General features: G+C 43.4%; 1 protein-coding gene across 2 annotated transcripts in view; it reads right to left on the bottom strand.

The window, feature by feature from the left end:
• The window catches only part of LAMP2 (lysosomal associated membrane protein 2), a 33,982-nt gene extending 22,668 nt beyond the window's left edge, over window positions 1-11,314 (bottom strand). For both annotated transcript variants that reach the window (XM_060136895.1, XM_060136896.1), the window contains exons 1-2: window positions 11,119-11,314; window positions 274-392 (exon numbers count right to left, since the gene is read on the bottom strand). In XM_060136895.1, coding sequence (XP_059992878.1) covers window positions 274-392; window positions 11,119-11,182 — 183 coding nt within the window. In that variant the 5' untranslated portion in view covers window positions 11,183-11,314. The remainder of the gene's footprint in view (window positions 1-273; window positions 393-11,118) is intronic.
• Between the last annotated feature and the right edge of the window lie 6,884 nt (window positions 11,315-18,198).

Genomic DNA, 18,198 nt, shown 5'->3' with positions numbered 1-18,198 from the left:
ATTTGCCCTTAACCAACTCCAAAAAACCTCTGAAGAACTGATGAATTAAAATATTCATTCCTAAATAAATAAATTAAATAAAAAATATTCATTCCAACACTAAATAGAATACCTTCAAGTGTATATAGCTCTTCAAGTGAAATAGCTCCACAGAATTTACACGTTAAGTCAGTTAACATATGAAATCTTATTTGTATAAATGAATACAAAGGCTAAAAAAAGAGTAGAAGTAAATTCCTACTATAAAACTCAAAGACAAATAAAAATACTTACATTATGTTTGTCTGTGGTCTCATAGCGTATTGTGAAATTCATCTGCCATTTTGCATAAAGGCAAGTGGCGTTTTCTGAATCTGTCAAATTAAGTTCCAATGCATAAGACGAGACAGCTCCTAGATTAAAAAGAGTAAGATTTTTAAATTGGACTACAAAAACATACATAAAATAAAAACAAGCTCTATCCAGCACTGAAGTTCAACCAGCTCTAAAATGAAACAAAGTATTTTTAATATATATGGTAACTTGGTGATTATCTTTTTATCGAAATCCTGTTGATAAAGTTAGCAATACCCCTTCCCCAAAAAGTTTACTCAACATAGGATGCTCAGGTAATGGCACAGACTGGTGACGTTTGCCTTTTACCTCCTAATAATCGTTTCCACACTCTGTGCTTTGCTAGTTTTGTTTTGGGCAATTATAGTTTACTTGTTAGGACTTTTGTTTTTTAAGGTAAATGAGGTGAAGGGGAAGCGTGGGAGGGGTGTTAAACTCCTGCTTTTCTCAAATCAGCTGGTGGAACTTTCTCTACATAAATAATGATAGATCTGATTTCTGTGGTCTTGCTGCTTTAAATCCTGTCACAAGCTATGTGACCTATGACACTTAGAAGTCTTGGCAAACTATTTTATTCCAACGTGAAAAAATGATGATGTGGGCCAGGGCTAAGCGTGTGTACCATATGACCAAAGGAACAGTACTGCAAAGGTTGTTAGATCCATAAGCAAAAGGTTAATTTTTATAAATGCAGCGTTCATCATTTTTGTTTCATAATAAAATCCAATTGATTAGAAAGCCTAATTAATCTTTTGACATGGGACTTCCCTGGTGGCGCAGTGGTTCAGAAATCCACCTGCCAATGCAGGGGACATGGGTTTGAGCCCTGGTCCAGGAAGATCCCACATGCCACGGAGCAACTATGCCTGTGCGCCACAACTACTGAGCCTGCGCTCTAGAGCCGGCAAACCACAACTACTGAGCCCGTGCTCCGCAACAAGAGAAGCCACCGCAATAAGAAGCCCATGCACCACAAGGAAGAGTAGCCCCCTCTCGCCGCAACTAGAGAAAGCCCGCGCGCAGCAATGAAGACTCAACACAGCCAAAACTAATAAGTAAATAAATTAATTGATTAATTAAAAAAATCTTTTGACACGGACTTAAAGTCCCTTCCTACATTCTCAACCTGCTACCTCTCTTTTAGCAGAGAAACCTTTCAGGGACAAAAGAGCCTTGGGACTTTTCAGCTAACTTGACTCTGATCTTCTACACTAGGTTAAACATGGGGACATTACCTATTGCACTGAAGAGCCCAAGGACTCAAAATACGATACGCCAGCACACTTACCAGCAGCAGAAATGATGGGCCATCATCTAAGGATTTTCTTCACTGTCTCACACATATACCCAAGGGGTGAGCTGTTTCCTGTTAAGATAGCTGCATAGCCTTGAATGATACCTGAGCACACCAGCGTCACCTACAAGTGGGGACATGCTATAGACTACAGAGAATAAAGTCCTAAGAGGAATACCAAGAAGGCATGCCTCAGCAACAGCTTTCAAGCTGTACACAAAGCTCCCGTCATGCTCTGCATGCTCTGGAGACCGGGCTGCCTCACCAAGCCTGAATCTGATATGCTAAAGCTTGTGGTTGCTGACAATGCCTAAATGTATTGGCTAAGGCCCCAATAAGACCTTGTGAGGCCCAAGTAGGTTTTACAGGCTTTCTTTTCTCAGAACAATCTGGAATGGAGCTGGCATCACTGATCCAAGGCTACCCTGCAGTGGTGTTGAGAACTGCAGCTTAGAATTCTTCTAATCACCTGGAGGCCTGCTTTCCATACACAATCTCTCTTGGTCTTGTTTAAAGTCCCTCGTTTTAACATATTCTCCTTGTGAATATTCAAAGCATTCAAAACTATCAGAAACAACCAAGAAAAAGCCTGGCACGTATTAATCATTTTCTTTCCAAAGATATTAGAGTAACAAACAAAACAGTGTAAAACAATGATTAGTATCAACGTGTGCTGGGGTGGAGAACTCCACGCCATGGAGCAGAAGGCACAGGTTGTGGTTCACATTTGCCACTACATTAATATCAAAACAGCCTATCTGCCAACCCATAAATGAGAACTGAGAAATGCTCTGAGGGTCCAAAACATTCTGTTCTCATGCCTTCATAGTCCTTGTCGCTGTGAGAGCTATGCCTTCACAGGGCTTCCTTGGCATCCCAGTCTACATCTCCAGCTGCACAGGAGCCACTTTTACTCAATGCCTATCACCTCAAACTCAACAATTCCACAATGAAAATCTACTCTTCGACTTCCTCCAATCGGAGCCCGCCTTCTCAGCCTCACTGGCTTGAAAGGAAAGGCAGGACCTTGTCCCGACACTCAGGCTCAAAAGGTTTTGGGAATTAGCTTCTACTTCATTCTCTTTGTTAAGTCCTATTGATTTTTTTCCCTTCAAATCCCCTCTGAAATCCAATCCCTTGCCTTTTATTTCTTTTTTTTTTTTTTTTTTTGCGGTACGCAGGCCTCTCACTGCTGTGGTCTCTCCTGTTGCGGAGCACAGGCCCCGGACGCGCAGGCTCAGCGGCCATGGCTCATGGGCCCAGCCGCTCCGCGGCATGTGGGATCTTCCCAGACCGGGGCACGAACCCGTGCCCCCTGCATCGGCAGGCGGACTCTCAACCACTGCGCCACCAGGGAAGGCCCCTTGCCTTTTATTTCTATTCCAACTCCACCACCACACCCCTAACTTACTATAGATACCTCCTAGCTACCCCTAGAACTGCTGTCAGATTAATGGTCCTTAAATACCTCTTCCTGGGGCTTCCCTGGTGGCGCAGTGGTTAAGAATCCGCCTGCCAATGCAGGGGACAGGGGTTCGAGCCCTAGTCCGGGAAGATCCCACATGCCACGAAGCAACTAAGCCCATGCGCCACAACTACTGAGCCTGTGCTCTAGAGCCCACGAGCCACAACTACTGAGATCTGCGTGCCTGGAGCCTGTGCTCCACAACGAGAGGCCACTGCAATGAGAAGCCTGAGCATCGCAACGAACCGCAACTAGAGAAAGCCTGCACATAGCAACGAAGACCCAACATAGCCAAAAATAAATAAAATAAAAACTTTTTTTTAAATTAAATACCTCTTCTCTCAGGATACTTTCTTGATCAAAACCTTTTACTGGCTCCAAAATTCCCACATTAAATTTAAATTCCTCTGCCTGACTTTCAAAGTAATCTTTAATCTTGTCCCAACCTATTCGTTCAACTTCTCTCAAGCCATGTTCCCAGAACACACCCTTTAATTTGCCTGAACTTGTTCCACTGGTCCCATTCGCCATGCTCTAGTCAACCTCCCAGGCTTCTACTGCTCCTAACATTTGAAATCTACTTGTTCACCTCAGGAGGGATTTCACTCTTTCTCGCGGTCCCAAAATCTGAAACACCCGCCACCCTGCCTTTTTGTTACAATTTCTGGCAAATATCCCCACCCACTACAACAGCTGAAAATGTTAGATACTTGCTTTCCCAGCCTCCCTTGTGGTAAGGATGGCACTTACTTATACTAGGCTCCACCCAGCAAAGGCATCCACCCCAGATTCTGAATAAGAGGGCGGTGAAATGCAGCCAAGAAGGGAACTATCACACTCAGATGGAAGTAGCTACAGCAGGATCAGGGTCCCAGGCAACAAGGCCAGAACAGCTAATGGCAGTGGCCAGCAGTGCAAGCTGCAGGTTAATGCTTGGTGATGGCAGTGCAGTTCAGTGGCATGTGTTAGGGTACTGAACTAGGCTTTGGGGTATATAGTCAAGAGCTCCAGTAATTCTGAGTTACCTAACGAACATTTTTTTATAAAGTAAAAATTTACTGATGTGTTACATACAGAAAAGTACACAGCATACATTCGGAAGGGATTTAAAGTGCACAAAGTATACAGCTCAAAGAATTTTCACAAACTGAACCCGCCTGTGTCAGGAAACATTGTGTCAGGAACATTCCAAGTACTCCTCAAAGTCCCCCGGTTCCCCCTTCCAGTTACGATTTCCCTCCCAAGGGCAGCTGCCATCCTGTCTTCTAACAGTATAGTTTACTTTTGCCTGTTTTTCAACTTGGTGTAAATGAAATCATTCACTATGCTCTCTTTTGTATCTGGCTTCTTTCACTCAATATTATGTCTGTGACAGTCACCCATGCTGTTGTGTGTAACTGCAGTTTGTCATTTCTCTCTGTGTATAGCCTTCTTTCACTACTTGTCTATGCTACTGCTGATGGGCATTTGGATAGTTTCCAGTTTGGTTCTATTACAAATGGACACATCGGTGAACACAGGTGAACACAGGTGTATGTGTGTCTATTGGGTATGTGTCTAGGAATGAAATTGCAGGGTCAGAGGGTTTGCACATGTCCCAATATCTTTTTAATAAATTCCTTTTCTGCTTAAAAAAAAACAGTGAGATTTTATTTGTTTCTTACAATTAAGAACCCAAACTGATATGCTGTCCACTTTTCAGCAGCTATTTTCTCCATAAAGATTTCCTTGACTACAAAAGCCCTCAAGGAGCAGTCATAGTGCATAGCCCCACACCTGAGTGTATTTTACACTATCATGAATTATTCATTTATTTTATGCCTGTAAATCCTGTCTCCCCTACAGTCATAAGCTCCAAAACAACAGTTTTCAACTGTTACTTCGCAACAAACTGATGTGCCATGGTAAGTTATAGTATACAGCAAGTAATTTGTTAACTAATAAAAAAGTAACAAAGTCCATGAATGAATGATACACATGGATAGATTCAAGATTCCCTTTTCATAAGGTCTCTGCCACTCATTTGAATTTCAATATGCTCCCTTAAACAGATGATCTTATCTATGCCACAGCCCCCAGGCGTGTGTCTTTTATATGAATGTCATCCATCACAAGTGTCATGTTTATTACCTCCCTCTATCTCCTATCATTCCTAGCAGTGCAGAATACGTATTAGATTCTCAATAAATACTGATTGATTAGATCAAGGTGAAAATACCATGCAATAACGACCCAGAACACAGCTTAATCTAATTACAGGAAGAGCCTTTAGCTCTTCCAAATCATGAACCCAACCTCTATCAGGCTTCTGGGTACTCCCTCAACCCCCATGTCCATTTTTCGCAATAAATTTTGACATGGATTTCAAGCTAGGAATAATCCTTTTCCCAGAAGTTAAGTTTATAGTTGAAACATTTACACTTTGGTAAAAAAATCTTCAGCAAGCCATTTCCATCCTTATTGAAGTGTTTGAGTTTCGAATAGCCAAACCATTTTTGTCTAAAAGGCTTTGACATTAAAAAACCACAGCTGAATATATCCTAGAGTGTGTAATTATAGAGCTGACAGTTTATTCTCCAAAGAGAAGAAAAAGGCAAAATCAACTTTCTCAAATTCAAATATCCTCTTAATCTTGTTTCCAAAGAGATCATTTATAGGTTCTTTTAGAACTCAGAACAAACTCTGTTCTCCAAGCATGGCACACTGCAAAAAGTGGCTAGGTTTTTATAAGTCTATTTGACCCAAAGTGTAGTTGAAAAACATACATTTGTAAATAATACGGGGGTGGGGTGGGAACATAACACTAGTGGTAAAACAAAACCAATAAAAAACAATGATCTAAGAGGCAATATAATGGGACGATTAGGAGTCCCATCACTGGCATTGAAGAGCTAGAATTCAAATCAGGCAGTCCAATTTACTAGCTGTGAGACTCTGGGCAAGTTAACCTTGCTAAGAATTGTAGTGTGTACTTCACTTCTCCAATACATTCTTCGAAAGCATGAAAGCCCTTCAGAGCTAAGAGAACTTTGCCAAGCAAGTTAGAGATTCCAGCTTAAAAGTTTCCCTTCTAGGGGCTTCCCTGGTGGCGCAGTGGTTGAGAGTCCGCCTGCCGATGCAGGGGACACGGGTTCGTGCCCCGGCCCGGGAGGATCCCACATGCCGCGGAGCAGCTGGGCCCGTGAGCCATGGACGCTGGGCCTGCGCGTCGGGAGCCTGTGCTCCACGATGGGAGATGCCACAGCAGGGAGAGGCCCGCGTACCGCAAAAAAAAAAAAGTTTCCCTTCTAGTAAACACAGCACCTAAAGGGATCCTTCCCTAATTTTAGGTATGTCTACTTTCATCATACTTAGTTATGGACTCTTGTCCTCAAACTCATCAATTCAGAATGAGGCTGAGCAAAGGGTCTTAAAAACAAAACAAGCCAAAAAAAAAAAATCAGGACATAGGCAACAATATCTATTTACTCTTTCTTTTCAACTCATAGGTCTGTTAAGTCAAATTGACTGTTCCTCAATTCCTAATATAAGTACGATTACCGTTTCGGTTTCTGATACTCTGGATTTCTGGTAAATCTCTTAAAAACTAAAAGTAATAATAGATTTTAAGCTATGAAATAATTTTTTTAAGGTCAGAGAGTGGGTAAGGAAATAAGACTCAACACCATTCAACTAATGGAAAGGGCTTATTGCTGAGTGCTGTTTGGCAGACCTCCAGAATTCTTTTGCTATGCACAGCAGGATACCAACAAGTACTTATAAAGTACACTTTTGGATCTGATGGGATCTCTGATCATTTTAATCTGAAATTATGATTGGAATGCTTTTGTCACTACAGGAGGAAGAGCAGTCTTCCTGCACCATGGAGCACTGAAGTCAGATGTGAATATCTATAAATCCTATCAGATGTGATAACCAACGACTAATGGATGAATAATAAGCCTGTCCTTTCAAGTATCTTTATTAAAGCTAGAATAATTTCAGCAGAAACTTGAAATCAAAGTTGTCAGTGGTAAGGCTACAGAAAAATCTCAGTGCTTACTTTCTTGCTTTTTGATCACCTCCAAAAGATAGAGATTGGTTCTTTGTGGAAACCTTATTCTCCTTTTCACCTAGGACTTCCTAGCTCCCCAGGTGAACCTCCACTACTATGTAGGTGTATGTGAAGGGGTACAGGTAAGATACTAGCATTATTGTATGGGATTATAGTTTAATAAGTTGCTATCTGTACTGCTTAGCACTGATCTTGAAGTTCTCCAACGGAAAACACACACAAAATATCTTGCAAGACCTAATTTAAGGTTCACAGAAGAAAAAGGAGACTGAGTTGGTCTAGTTCACCGTCATATCCCCAGTGCCCACCAATGAAGACCCTCAACAAAAATTTACTGAGAGGTAACCATGTGCCACCTGGCCCTGTGCTAGGGAGGCAATGGGAAGTAACAGTACAGAAGACAGTCTCCACTCTCAGAGACTAAGACCACAGGGGAGACTTGACTATTACTGGGGGAAAAAAAGAGTGGAAAATAGGCTAGCCTAATAACCTAAGAGTTTGGGAAAGACAAGATTTACTCCTATTCCTCCAAATAAGTCACCTGCTGGCCTCCTTCCAACACTCAGGTCTCTGCTCAAATGTCAGCCAACAGTGAAGGCCTTCTGACCACAAAATGTCAAGGAGGGTCAACCCCACCACCCACTCCCTGTCGTCTGCTCTTCTTCCTCATTACCTGCCTCATTTTCTTCACAGTGCTTATCACTGAAATTCTATTATTTACCTGTTGGGCTGTCTTCCCCCACTAAAATGTAAGCTCCGTGAGAGCAGGAACCTGATCTGTCTTCTCCACTGCTCTATCTATCCCTTTCACCTAGTGGCTGGTACACAAAAGTCATTCCTTAAACAACTGTGGAAAGGAGGGACTCCTACCAGTGAAGTACACACTCAGGACACTTATATCAGGTTTTTTTCCCACCCAGAAAAGCCTCAACCCTATAAAAACCAGACGTCAGACTAGTTACAGCAATCAATAACCACAGAAATCTGAAATCTATGTCACAAAGGGAACATAAGCAGTGATGCTACGAAAAGTTTTTCATCCACTACTCTCTTTGTAATGCCTCTATACAGCTTTTCTTCATAAAGGTCTCTAGTCAGTTATAATTCATTCAAATAAATACCAGCATAACAATCTCTGTGAAAAAGACAAATACATAAGCTCTGAGAATTCTTTTCTATATTTACTCTAGAGCAACTATTTTTAAAAGCTACCTGCTGCAGCTGGGATAGTGTTATAAAGTTACAAAGTGAAAACGGCCCAGCTGGAAGCGAATGAGACCATAAATTCAGGAACAGATCCTCCTTCGTTGGTACCCTCTGCAGTAGTCAGGAACAGCATGAAATTCATAGCAGGTACTTTACAAATATTTCTTGACTTTTCAAAAAACTATTCTTGGTATCCATTTTGATATATAAAAGTAACATGCAAAACCCACCACGCAACTGAAGAATTGCTAAATTCTTAAGGAAAAAAAGAACACATGGAAGGAGTTTTGAGCTCCACATTGAACCAATAGCTGGGAGCACAAGCAGCTGTAGAGAAAAGGGAGTTTCCATTTCATCCCGGTACCTCTGAAAAATCTGACCTACCTACATTATTAACTTTTACTTCTCCAAACCCTGTTCTGAACTTGAAAGTGGAGGGAATCAATCTTGGAAATCTTCCAAGAGAATGAATCTAGTTAGTCCCAATCAATAAATGGCAAACTATCAGATGAGCTGATGGCTTCTTTTATGTGCTTCTTTTTGCCTGTTTATTTTCTGCAATGAGCAAGCACTGCTTTTGTAAAAACAAAACAAAAAAAAGCTTTCATTAAAAAAAAATTTAATGACATGAAAGCCAACAAGACAATGATTATTTTTTTTCACTTTCTCTAAACAATAACAGTGTTGTTTGTGCAGATCCAATTGGCAGTGAACTACTGATTACCAGATGCCTTGGTCAGATGTGTTCTAGTCAGTGATAAGGTGCTTTTCGTTGTAAACAATCCTCTCTTAGGGTCGCTTGGCCCTCACTGAGTACTTCACAGGGGAGTTAAGGCTTCGAACTGTGTTTGAGCAAAGCCTCTGTGGCCCACTTTCAAGAAGGGCTACAGAAGAGTTTCCTGCACTGTGTGCACAGCTGGACCCTCTTTTGGCATCAGGACCCCTTTACTCTATCTACTGAAGAACTCAAAGAGCTTTGGTTTATGTGAGTTACATCTATTGGTATTTGCTGTACTAGAAATTAAAACTAAGAAGTGAATAAAACACATCAGACCCATGAGAGTGGTGATGTCATCACACATTCATTCTATAGCCTCTGGAAAACTCCACTGTACTGATGAGAGGATGAAAGTGAAAAAGACAAATGTCTTAATATTATTCTAGAAATAGTTTTGACCTGACAGAACCCCCTCCCCCGGAAAGATCCTTGAGAATCACTAGATTAGATCATCAAGACCCCTTCCAACGCCATGGATCTGGAGCGAGATTTCTCATCTTTTGGCACTACTGACGTTTTGAGGTGGATAATACTTTGACGGGGGTGGGGGAGTGCTGTCCTGTGCATTGTGGGATGTTTAGAAGCACCCCTGGCCTCTTCCCACTAGATGCCAAAAGCAATCCCCAATTGTGACAACCAAAAATGTCTCCAGATATTGCCAAATGTCCCCTGGTTGAGAATCCACCATTCCAGGGTGTTGATTTTATTCTACTGAAATGTGAATTACAAAATGTGCACCTCTCACTGCCTTCTCAAGCCCCTAATATATCTACTTCCTCTCTACTCCCATCTGGATCTATTCCTTCTGATCTTTTATTAGGTCACAAACAGCAAGAGTCAGTGGTAGCAACAAGCACAGGATTTATCAGTTCAGGAAGAGATATTCTGGTCAAAGTTCACCTTTCAGGCATTAAAAGGCCTCAGGGACCCAATGCTTGGGGGTGGGGTGCATCATAGCACCATCAGCCAACATTCAGCCAGTCATTCTTAGGACCTGGTAACAACCCAATCCTTAGGAAATTACCTACCCTCCTCCTCCTCCGAAAACGAGGTAATAGGCCAGTTGTGTGAGAGGGAAGAAGAAATGGAGCTTCTGAAGGCAAAGAGGCAGTATACAAGACTCAGATATAGCATCCCTCTAAAACCTCAACATCTGGGGACATTTTTGTCAGGGTCTAGCTGGGAGGAAGTAACAAAACTGGTAAAAAAAAAAAAAAAAAGGGAAGAAGAAAAAAAACCCCACGATGTCTTCAGCACCTCCAAGTCAGATATTCACTCCCCACCAAAGTTCCTACTCATCCCTTTTAGTCTCCAGAGGTTGGGTCCAAGTTTTCTCCCCTGGAAACTGCCCCAGCCACCTTAGATCCCTTCCCCATCAAAACCCCAAGTACCAAACTCCAATCCATCATCATTCTTCACCTCTTTAATCACCCTTCCTCCACAGCGTCAAATTCCTACCCCCCACCACCCAAGCCTCTCACTGCCTCTCAGAATCTACTCGTATCTGTTCCCCCCACTTACCCCAAGCTTTTCTCCACGCAGGCAGTCTCTTCGCTCAGTTTTCTCTCCCGCCCCACAGTTTTCCACCATCTTCAAAACTCTTGCCTGATACTAGGACCAAGATTCTAAATGTCTATGACACCCAGAATCTGCACGTACCGCCCTCCTATGCTCATCACTCCTTAGTATCTCCCCCAAGTTACTCTTTCTAACCCGATGTGCTCCAGTCCTCTCTCTTCCCTACCTACTCCCTCGGCGTCCACCCCCCCCCCCTTACTTGCCCCGTTATGGGCCCTTCTCCCCTGCCATCCCTCGGTCGGGCCTTCTCTAGGTCATCGCTCGTCACCTCGGGCCAAGCGCCGAGGCCCAGTGTCAGTCGTTCAGCTTCTCAACCCCCTCTCCCCGGACCAGTCTTTCAGGTTGTGGCCTCTGAACTGGGCGCCCCGGGCCCAGGCTCAGGGACTAAGCAGGAGGGCCCGACAACTCACCCAGGACGAGGCAGAGCAGAAGGAGCCCGGATCCCGGAACCGGGGCGAGGCGGAAGCACACCATGATCCCGCAGGGCAGGCTGCTGCGGCGAGAAGTGCAGCGACAGCAGAGAAAAGCCTCGCGGAACCGGGTCAAGAGCGCCGCTGACCACCGACCACAACGCTGCAAAACCCAGGACTCGGCGCTTCAGCACCGGTCATAAGACCAGGGGCGGGACTCTTTCTTGCCTTCAGCCAGTCACCGCGCTTGAAGGCGGCCAGAGGGGTGGTGATGCATGGCCCGGTGGGCGGGGTGACCACGCCCTGGCTTTTTGGTTCACACTCATTCTTGCGCTCCTAGGAGATGGGTGCGGACGGCCGTTTCTAAGGCTAAAGAGAAACGAACTTTTTTGGGGGGGCAGGGGGGCTAGATAGCAGAGATTATTTCAGTTCCGACTCCTTGAGGAAGGAGAGGATACTTTTGCTGGAGTAAAAATGGTTGCTAGGCATCGCAACGGAATACATACAAAAATAATACATGATTATTCTCCAAACACTGATGCCCATGCAGTTCATGTCATTAAAAGGACAAGGGAGCTAGAGGGTGATACAGAGTCACTGAACGCCAGAGCAGGGCTTGGCCTTGAAGTTCACCTAGTTACAACACCCTGTTTTTCAGATGGGGAAACTGAACTCAGAAAGAGGAAGAGTCTTATTTAAACATAGAAAGAAAGAAAATGAGAAAGAGAGAAATAAAATAGAAGGACAAAGGGAAAAAAACAAAGATCATCCATATTCCTACTACACAGAAAGACACTGTTATCTATCTGTCCATCCTTCAGGTTGTTTTTCCTCTGCCTATACACATGTAAATATTCTTTAATTATAATTCATACTAAACATACTACTTGGTATAGTTGACAATTGGACAGATGAAACCTAAAATATTCAACAAACGAAAGCATTCAAAAACTATAAAAATCTCAAGTTGGGATAAAGCACTGATTCTCAAATATTAGTTTCCAAAAGAATTATATGGGGATTTTTAATAACATATTAACTCCTCAACCTCATTCCCCAGAGATTCTGAAACAGTAGATCTTTGGCAGTCCTAGGAATCTGTTTTTATTTTTTTAACAGGAACCCCAAGTAATTCTGATTCCTATGGTCCCCAGACTACATTTTGAGCAACACTAAAATAGAGCTTCAAAATCACCTAGTCCAGGAGATCTTAATCTGGTTCCAATGGATGAACTTGGGGTCGGGGGGTGTCTGTGAATCCCCAAAAATTACATGCTAGGTTTCTGTATGTGTATTTTTCTGGGGAAGTTTATAGCTTTTACTGGTTCTTAAGTGGGACCTGTGACTCCTCACCCTAACACCGGCCCCTGCTCAAATATTAAGATCTACCCCCCACTGTCTTTTGCTTTAATGTGATTAATTCCTGAAAGTGAGAACACTTAGCAATGAATGTGTTCTGTCGTGGGTGAAACTGAGTCATGAGCAAGTGACTTCCTCTAAGAGGGACTGACATACACTACAGTATTAGGCACTACCTTTAGCAAAACAAGGTCATTTGACTGCCACACCATCAATAAGCCTAGGCAACAGCTATGTCCTGAAGAACCCACAATTGAGTTGAGCACTCAGAAGTTGCCCCCCCATTCTTAATGAAGCAACTCTCTCCCTTCTCCCTCAGCTGTAAACTGCCTAACTTTAATGTTCAGTGAAACTGTAAGTTCCAGAAGAAGAGACAAAAGAGGATGATGGAAAGAACATTGGATGGGCAGTCAGAAGAGTTGGGTATGAGATACAACTTACTGGCAGCATGACTTTGGGTGAGTCAATTCATCTCTTTGAGCTTCTATATCTTTATCCAAAAATAACATAGTGTGACTAGAGCTGTTTCTCAATCCTGGCTGCACATTGGGATCACTTGTAGGGCTTAAAAACTAGAGATGCCCCTTGGTCCCGCCCCTTGAGATTCTGATTCAGTTGATATGGAGTTGGGCCTGGGCATTATGTTTTTCTCAAAACTCCCCAAGGCAATATTAATGGGCCAGACATGATCTCTCTAAGGTAGCCCCAGCTTTACAATTCTAGGATTCTATGAGAGTAAAAAGAAAACAAAGTGTCCCAATGAGTCAAACATTCCATTTAACAAATTGTTGTCCTGAACTTCTTGCAGATGTCATCAAATGAAAGCATGGAACACAGAGAGATATCAGCGGCCTTACAAGCGAAATCCACCACCATCACCACCTTTTCCCCTGACAAAAACAAATGCTCATTCCTTGACTGGGACAGCCTCCTTCAGGAGACAGAACAATGTTTTGGGGGTGGTGAGTAAAGGTTGGGTTATTTTGTCAGAAGAAACAAGCAAAAAATTCTCAAACCTTTGTTTGGTCTGAGTGTCCATACTTCCAGTTGTTTAATGTCCCCTCCTCCAACACTGTGAGAACTACTCCCTTTTTTGTGCACTGTCTCCCATCACCCCCACCCAGTTGAAAGAATTTGACCAGAGCTCTTCTGCAGGAGAGGCAGATCCGTATGTGGGACTAGGGTCCATGGTTTGAGGAACTTTGTGAGATCCCCTGGGATCTGAGCTTCACATCTGTGGACTTGATTATTGATACTGCTGTAAACAGAGCGCTTTTACGTGCACTTCCTCTCCTACCCGACCTCGTACCCCCACCTAGGGCAAAACTCCTCAGTCCCCCACCACCATACGTAGATTCTGACTCTTTGGAGCAGCTCTGAGAGCTCATGACTTTTTAGCCAGGCAGCAGGGAGTCACCGGCAAACACTGCCCTAAATGTGAACACACTGAATGGTGGCAGAAATAATGACCCTCTCAGAGTTGGTAAATGACAAAACAATGAGATGTGTGGGTCCGAGGGAGGAAATGAACAAAAAGATACAGATTTAGAATGAAAAAAATGACAAATGCTTATTAAATAAACGAGCGACCCTGAGGTACTGGTGCCATCTGTTGAACGAAGAAAAACCCACTGTCTAAAAGTTGGGAGTTCTGTTTTATTGGGGGAGTTTACTGAGCACTATAGCCCGCACCTGAGACAGCCTCTCAGAGAGCTCTGAGGAAGTGTTCCAAAGAGGCAAGGGAGGAGCCGCGATATAGAGGAGTTTCTTGCTGGAAAAAAAAAAATGTGGTCGAACATGAAAAATTACTGCTAATCACAAAAAAAACCAGACATCTCAAGTTAATGATTTTAGTGCTTTTCTCTGTATGGGAAGATGCAAGAATCTGGGCTCATTGCAATTATTCCTTAGATATGCATCTTCCCTATCTAGGACCACTATCCTGTTTTCCTCCATCCTGAATGCCCCTGGGGCGCACTGTCGGGGGTGGCTGCGGAGGCTGCTGGCTTGGTGGCGGGCGACATTCTTTGTTTACTGAAATGGCAGGCTACATTTTTTTCTCCCCACATCATGCAATTATTTTATTTGCATTCTTTCTCTGCCATTTTTCCTTTCCCTACTCATTTTTTTTTAGTTTCTCCTACACTCCTTTTTCCTTTCCCCTCTGGCATGGCCCCCTTTTCTGGATAAGCCTCCAAAATGTGACTGTACGGTCATCACTCAGCCCCAACGGAAAGGTCACAGTGGGCTCAAAGGGCTGCCAGCCTCGAGCTAGAGTGCGCTGGGTGAGTGGAAACAGGCCATTGGAGTTATTTGTTTCCCCCAGCAGGATTCTTCTCGACCTGTCCCCCAAAGATCTGGTCTAACCTGCTAATGATTCTCAACTTGCAGCATGCATCACAATCACCAAAAAGGCTTCTGAAAACACAGATTACTGGGCCCTACTGTGGAGTTTGAGCCAGTCTGGGGTGGGGCACGAGAATCTGCATTTCTGGCAACTTCCCAGGTGATCCTGATGTTGCCATTCTGGAAACCACACTCTGAGTAAAGAGACCCCAAACCGAGGTCACCTGTCCTCTGGGGAATGGGGTTAAGAGGTGGGGGAGAAGAGACTTTCATTAACTTCTACAGTATTTCAATTTTTACAGCAATCAGATTTTTTTGTAATAATGGTTTTTAAATTAATGAGTGCAAATCATTTTAAGAAATCAAATAATTTTTTAAAGTATGAAATTTAAGGGAAACACACTTTCTAAAAAAATTTTTAACATCTTTATTGGAGTATAATTGCTTTACAGTGGTGTGTTAGTTTCTGCTTTATAACAAAGTGAATCAGCTATACATATACATATATCCCCATATCTCCTCCCTCTTGCGTCTCCCTCCCACCCTCCCTATCCCACCCCTCTAGGTGGTCACAAAGCACCGGGCTGATCTCCCTGTGCTATGCGGCTGCTTCCCACTAGCTCCTGGACTCCAGTCCCACTCCTCGAAGTAATAACTGGTAACAGTCTCTTTTTCTCAACTCTCGGGAAAAAATTATGCATGTACCTGCATATATATTTACATTTTTTAAATTAGATAAATATGAGCATGCTCTACATATTGTTTACTGACTTGCTTTTCTCACTTAGTGGCATATCTTGAAGATGGTCTTTAAAAGTCGTATAGCTTTGCCTCATTCTTCTAACTAGCTTTCATTGCGTAGCTGTACCATAATTTATATTTATTTATTTAATTTTGTCTGTGTTGGGTTTTTGTTGCTGCATGCGGGCTTTCTCTAGTTGCAGCGAGTGGGGGCTACACTTCATTGCGGTGCACGGGCGTCTCATTGCGGTGGCTTCTCTTTGTTGTTGTGCACGGGCTCTACGTGCACAGGCTTCAGTAGTAGTGGCACGCAGGCTCAGTAGTTGTGGCACACAGGCTCAGTAGTTGTGGCTTGTGGGCTCTAGAGCGCAGGCTCAGTAGTTGTGTTGAATGGGCTTAGTTGCTCCGCGACATGTGGGATCTTCATGGACCAGGGCTCGAACCCATGTACCCTGCATTGGCAGGCGTATTCTTAACCACTGCGCCCCCAGGGAAGTTCCTGTACCATAATTTATAAAACGCGAATATTCTTAAACCCCTCTTCCCCAAACAAATCCCTAGATCTGTCTGCAGCATCACCCTGTGGTTAACATAGGAATTGCATCACATAACAACACCATTAATAATAAGGGAATTTTAATAAATTACTTAGACTTATGTCACTGTTTTGAAAAGTGGAAACTTGCCGCAAGGTAAGCACCGCTGGTGTGGCCGGAGCAGAGTGAGGTCCAGCCATTGTGATGCTGAAGTGGATCTTTGGAACCCATTCAGCCATCTGATTATCATGCAACATTAGGAAGGTCATTCCATGCTCTGTGTGCATCTGATATTCCTCGCCACACACCCCCCTCCCGACTTGGAGGAGAAGGGACATAGCTGATGGAAGGAAGTTACTTCTTAGAAGAGGGACAACTTTAAACACTAGTTGGTCTCGTTTGTGTGTGTGTGTGTGTGTGTTTCACTTTAATCATTTAAAGAGGGGTGGTATAGTGCAGTAGTTGAGAGCGGGGCTCTGGCATTGTACTGCATCGATTTGACTCCTGCCTCTACTACTTATTAATTGTGTGACCTCTGGGCCTCAGTTTCCTCATCCATAAAATGGAGACAATAATAGTAGTACCTATGACGTAGGATTATGGCAAGGATTGAATGAGGTACATGAAAAACGCTGACAAGTAGTAAGCACTTGACAAACATTCCTGTTACTGTTATTAGTCGTAGTAATTGTAGGGTTCCCTTCTCTCTGCCAGTGTGTCATAGACCTAATGACTTCTCACTGGTGCTCACTGATTAAGGAAGGGCCATTGCTATCCTTCATATTTAAAACTTTTTTCTATATAAATGCATACATGTCCAATGAAGAACGCTTGTAAAACATTGCTAAACACCAAGAGGAAGATTAAAATAACCTGTGGTCCTACTTCTGCCTAGAACATTCCTTCTCCTCCCACCTCCTCCAACACCAGGCTGGCTTCTGCTTCTCCTTCAGGTGACATGACTCTCTCCCAAGAAATCTACTTTAACCAGTCAAGGCTGAGTTAAGGGGGTTTCACCAACGTGCTCCCCTAAAGCTCTGGACTTCCCTCATCATGGCGTTCAGCACACTGTAATTGTCTGTTCACTGGCCCAGACCCCACCGGAGCCTGTGAGCTTCTTTAGGGCAGAGGCCTAAAGACATGGCCATTTTTTGTTTAATTTATTTTTTATTGAAATATAGTTGATTTACAATGTCGCAATAATTTATGCTGTACAGCAAGTGGGACATGGCCATTTTTTTCACCAATCTATGCTCATAGTAAGTGCTCAGTAAATGCTTATCAAATTCACGAATGAATGGCAAGTCTCAGAATAGGTTCTCGCTTTTGGAGATCATATGGCCTAAGTGCTGAGCTGGCGGAATGGTCTCCCCAGCAGAATATTTCCCAAGTTTTTTCCATCTGTGTCACATCAGGGAAAGTGGCAAGATACATGCCTTCTTTCCACTAGACCAGCCCGCTGACCGAGGACAAACTGCTAACTTCCACTTCTACCACTTTCTCTTCGTCTATATGTCTCTCTGTCGCACTCTCTCTTTCTTTCTTTCTTTCTGTCTCTCTGTCTCTGTCTCGCTCTCTCTCTCACACACACACACACACCCCTCCCTTAGCTCTTCACTGGAATCTCCACATTCTCTTTCAACTGAATAGATTATGAAGGAGAGGGATCCCAGGACATTAGGACCCACAAAACTGTGAGACTGCGTGTTGCTTAGGCAATAATGTCATATCATTCCCTTCCTTTGCAGTTGGGGTTTGGAGGAGAGGGTTCAGAGTCAGAGGTTCTTACCTCCCCACTTTATGACATTGTTGATGGTGACAATAACCTGAGGCTTCAAGTGTAACTGAGAAGGCTGCTGCCAGCTCTTTGGAGTAAGATGGCAGCCACTTACTGCAGGCTCCTGATAGGGAATGATAGACATTTAAAATCAGAAGAGCTCTTGTCTGCTTCAACCCCTTCATTTTGCCCAGGGAGGTCAAGTTACTTGGCCAAGTAGGCAGCAGAGCTGGGAATAGAACTCTTACCTCTGTATTTGTTGCCTAGTGCTCTATTCTCAGTTAGCTCAGACCCTGTGCTCTAAGAGGCCCCCTTCATTAA

The sequence above is a fragment of the Lagenorhynchus albirostris genome, chromosome X (assembly GCF_949774975.1).
Source record: "Lagenorhynchus albirostris chromosome X, mLagAlb1.1, whole genome shotgun sequence".
In the NCBI taxonomy this organism is placed as follows: domain Eukaryota; kingdom Metazoa; phylum Chordata; class Mammalia; order Artiodactyla; family Delphinidae; genus Lagenorhynchus; species Lagenorhynchus albirostris.
This window is presented reverse-complemented; position numbering and strand designations above follow the sequence as displayed.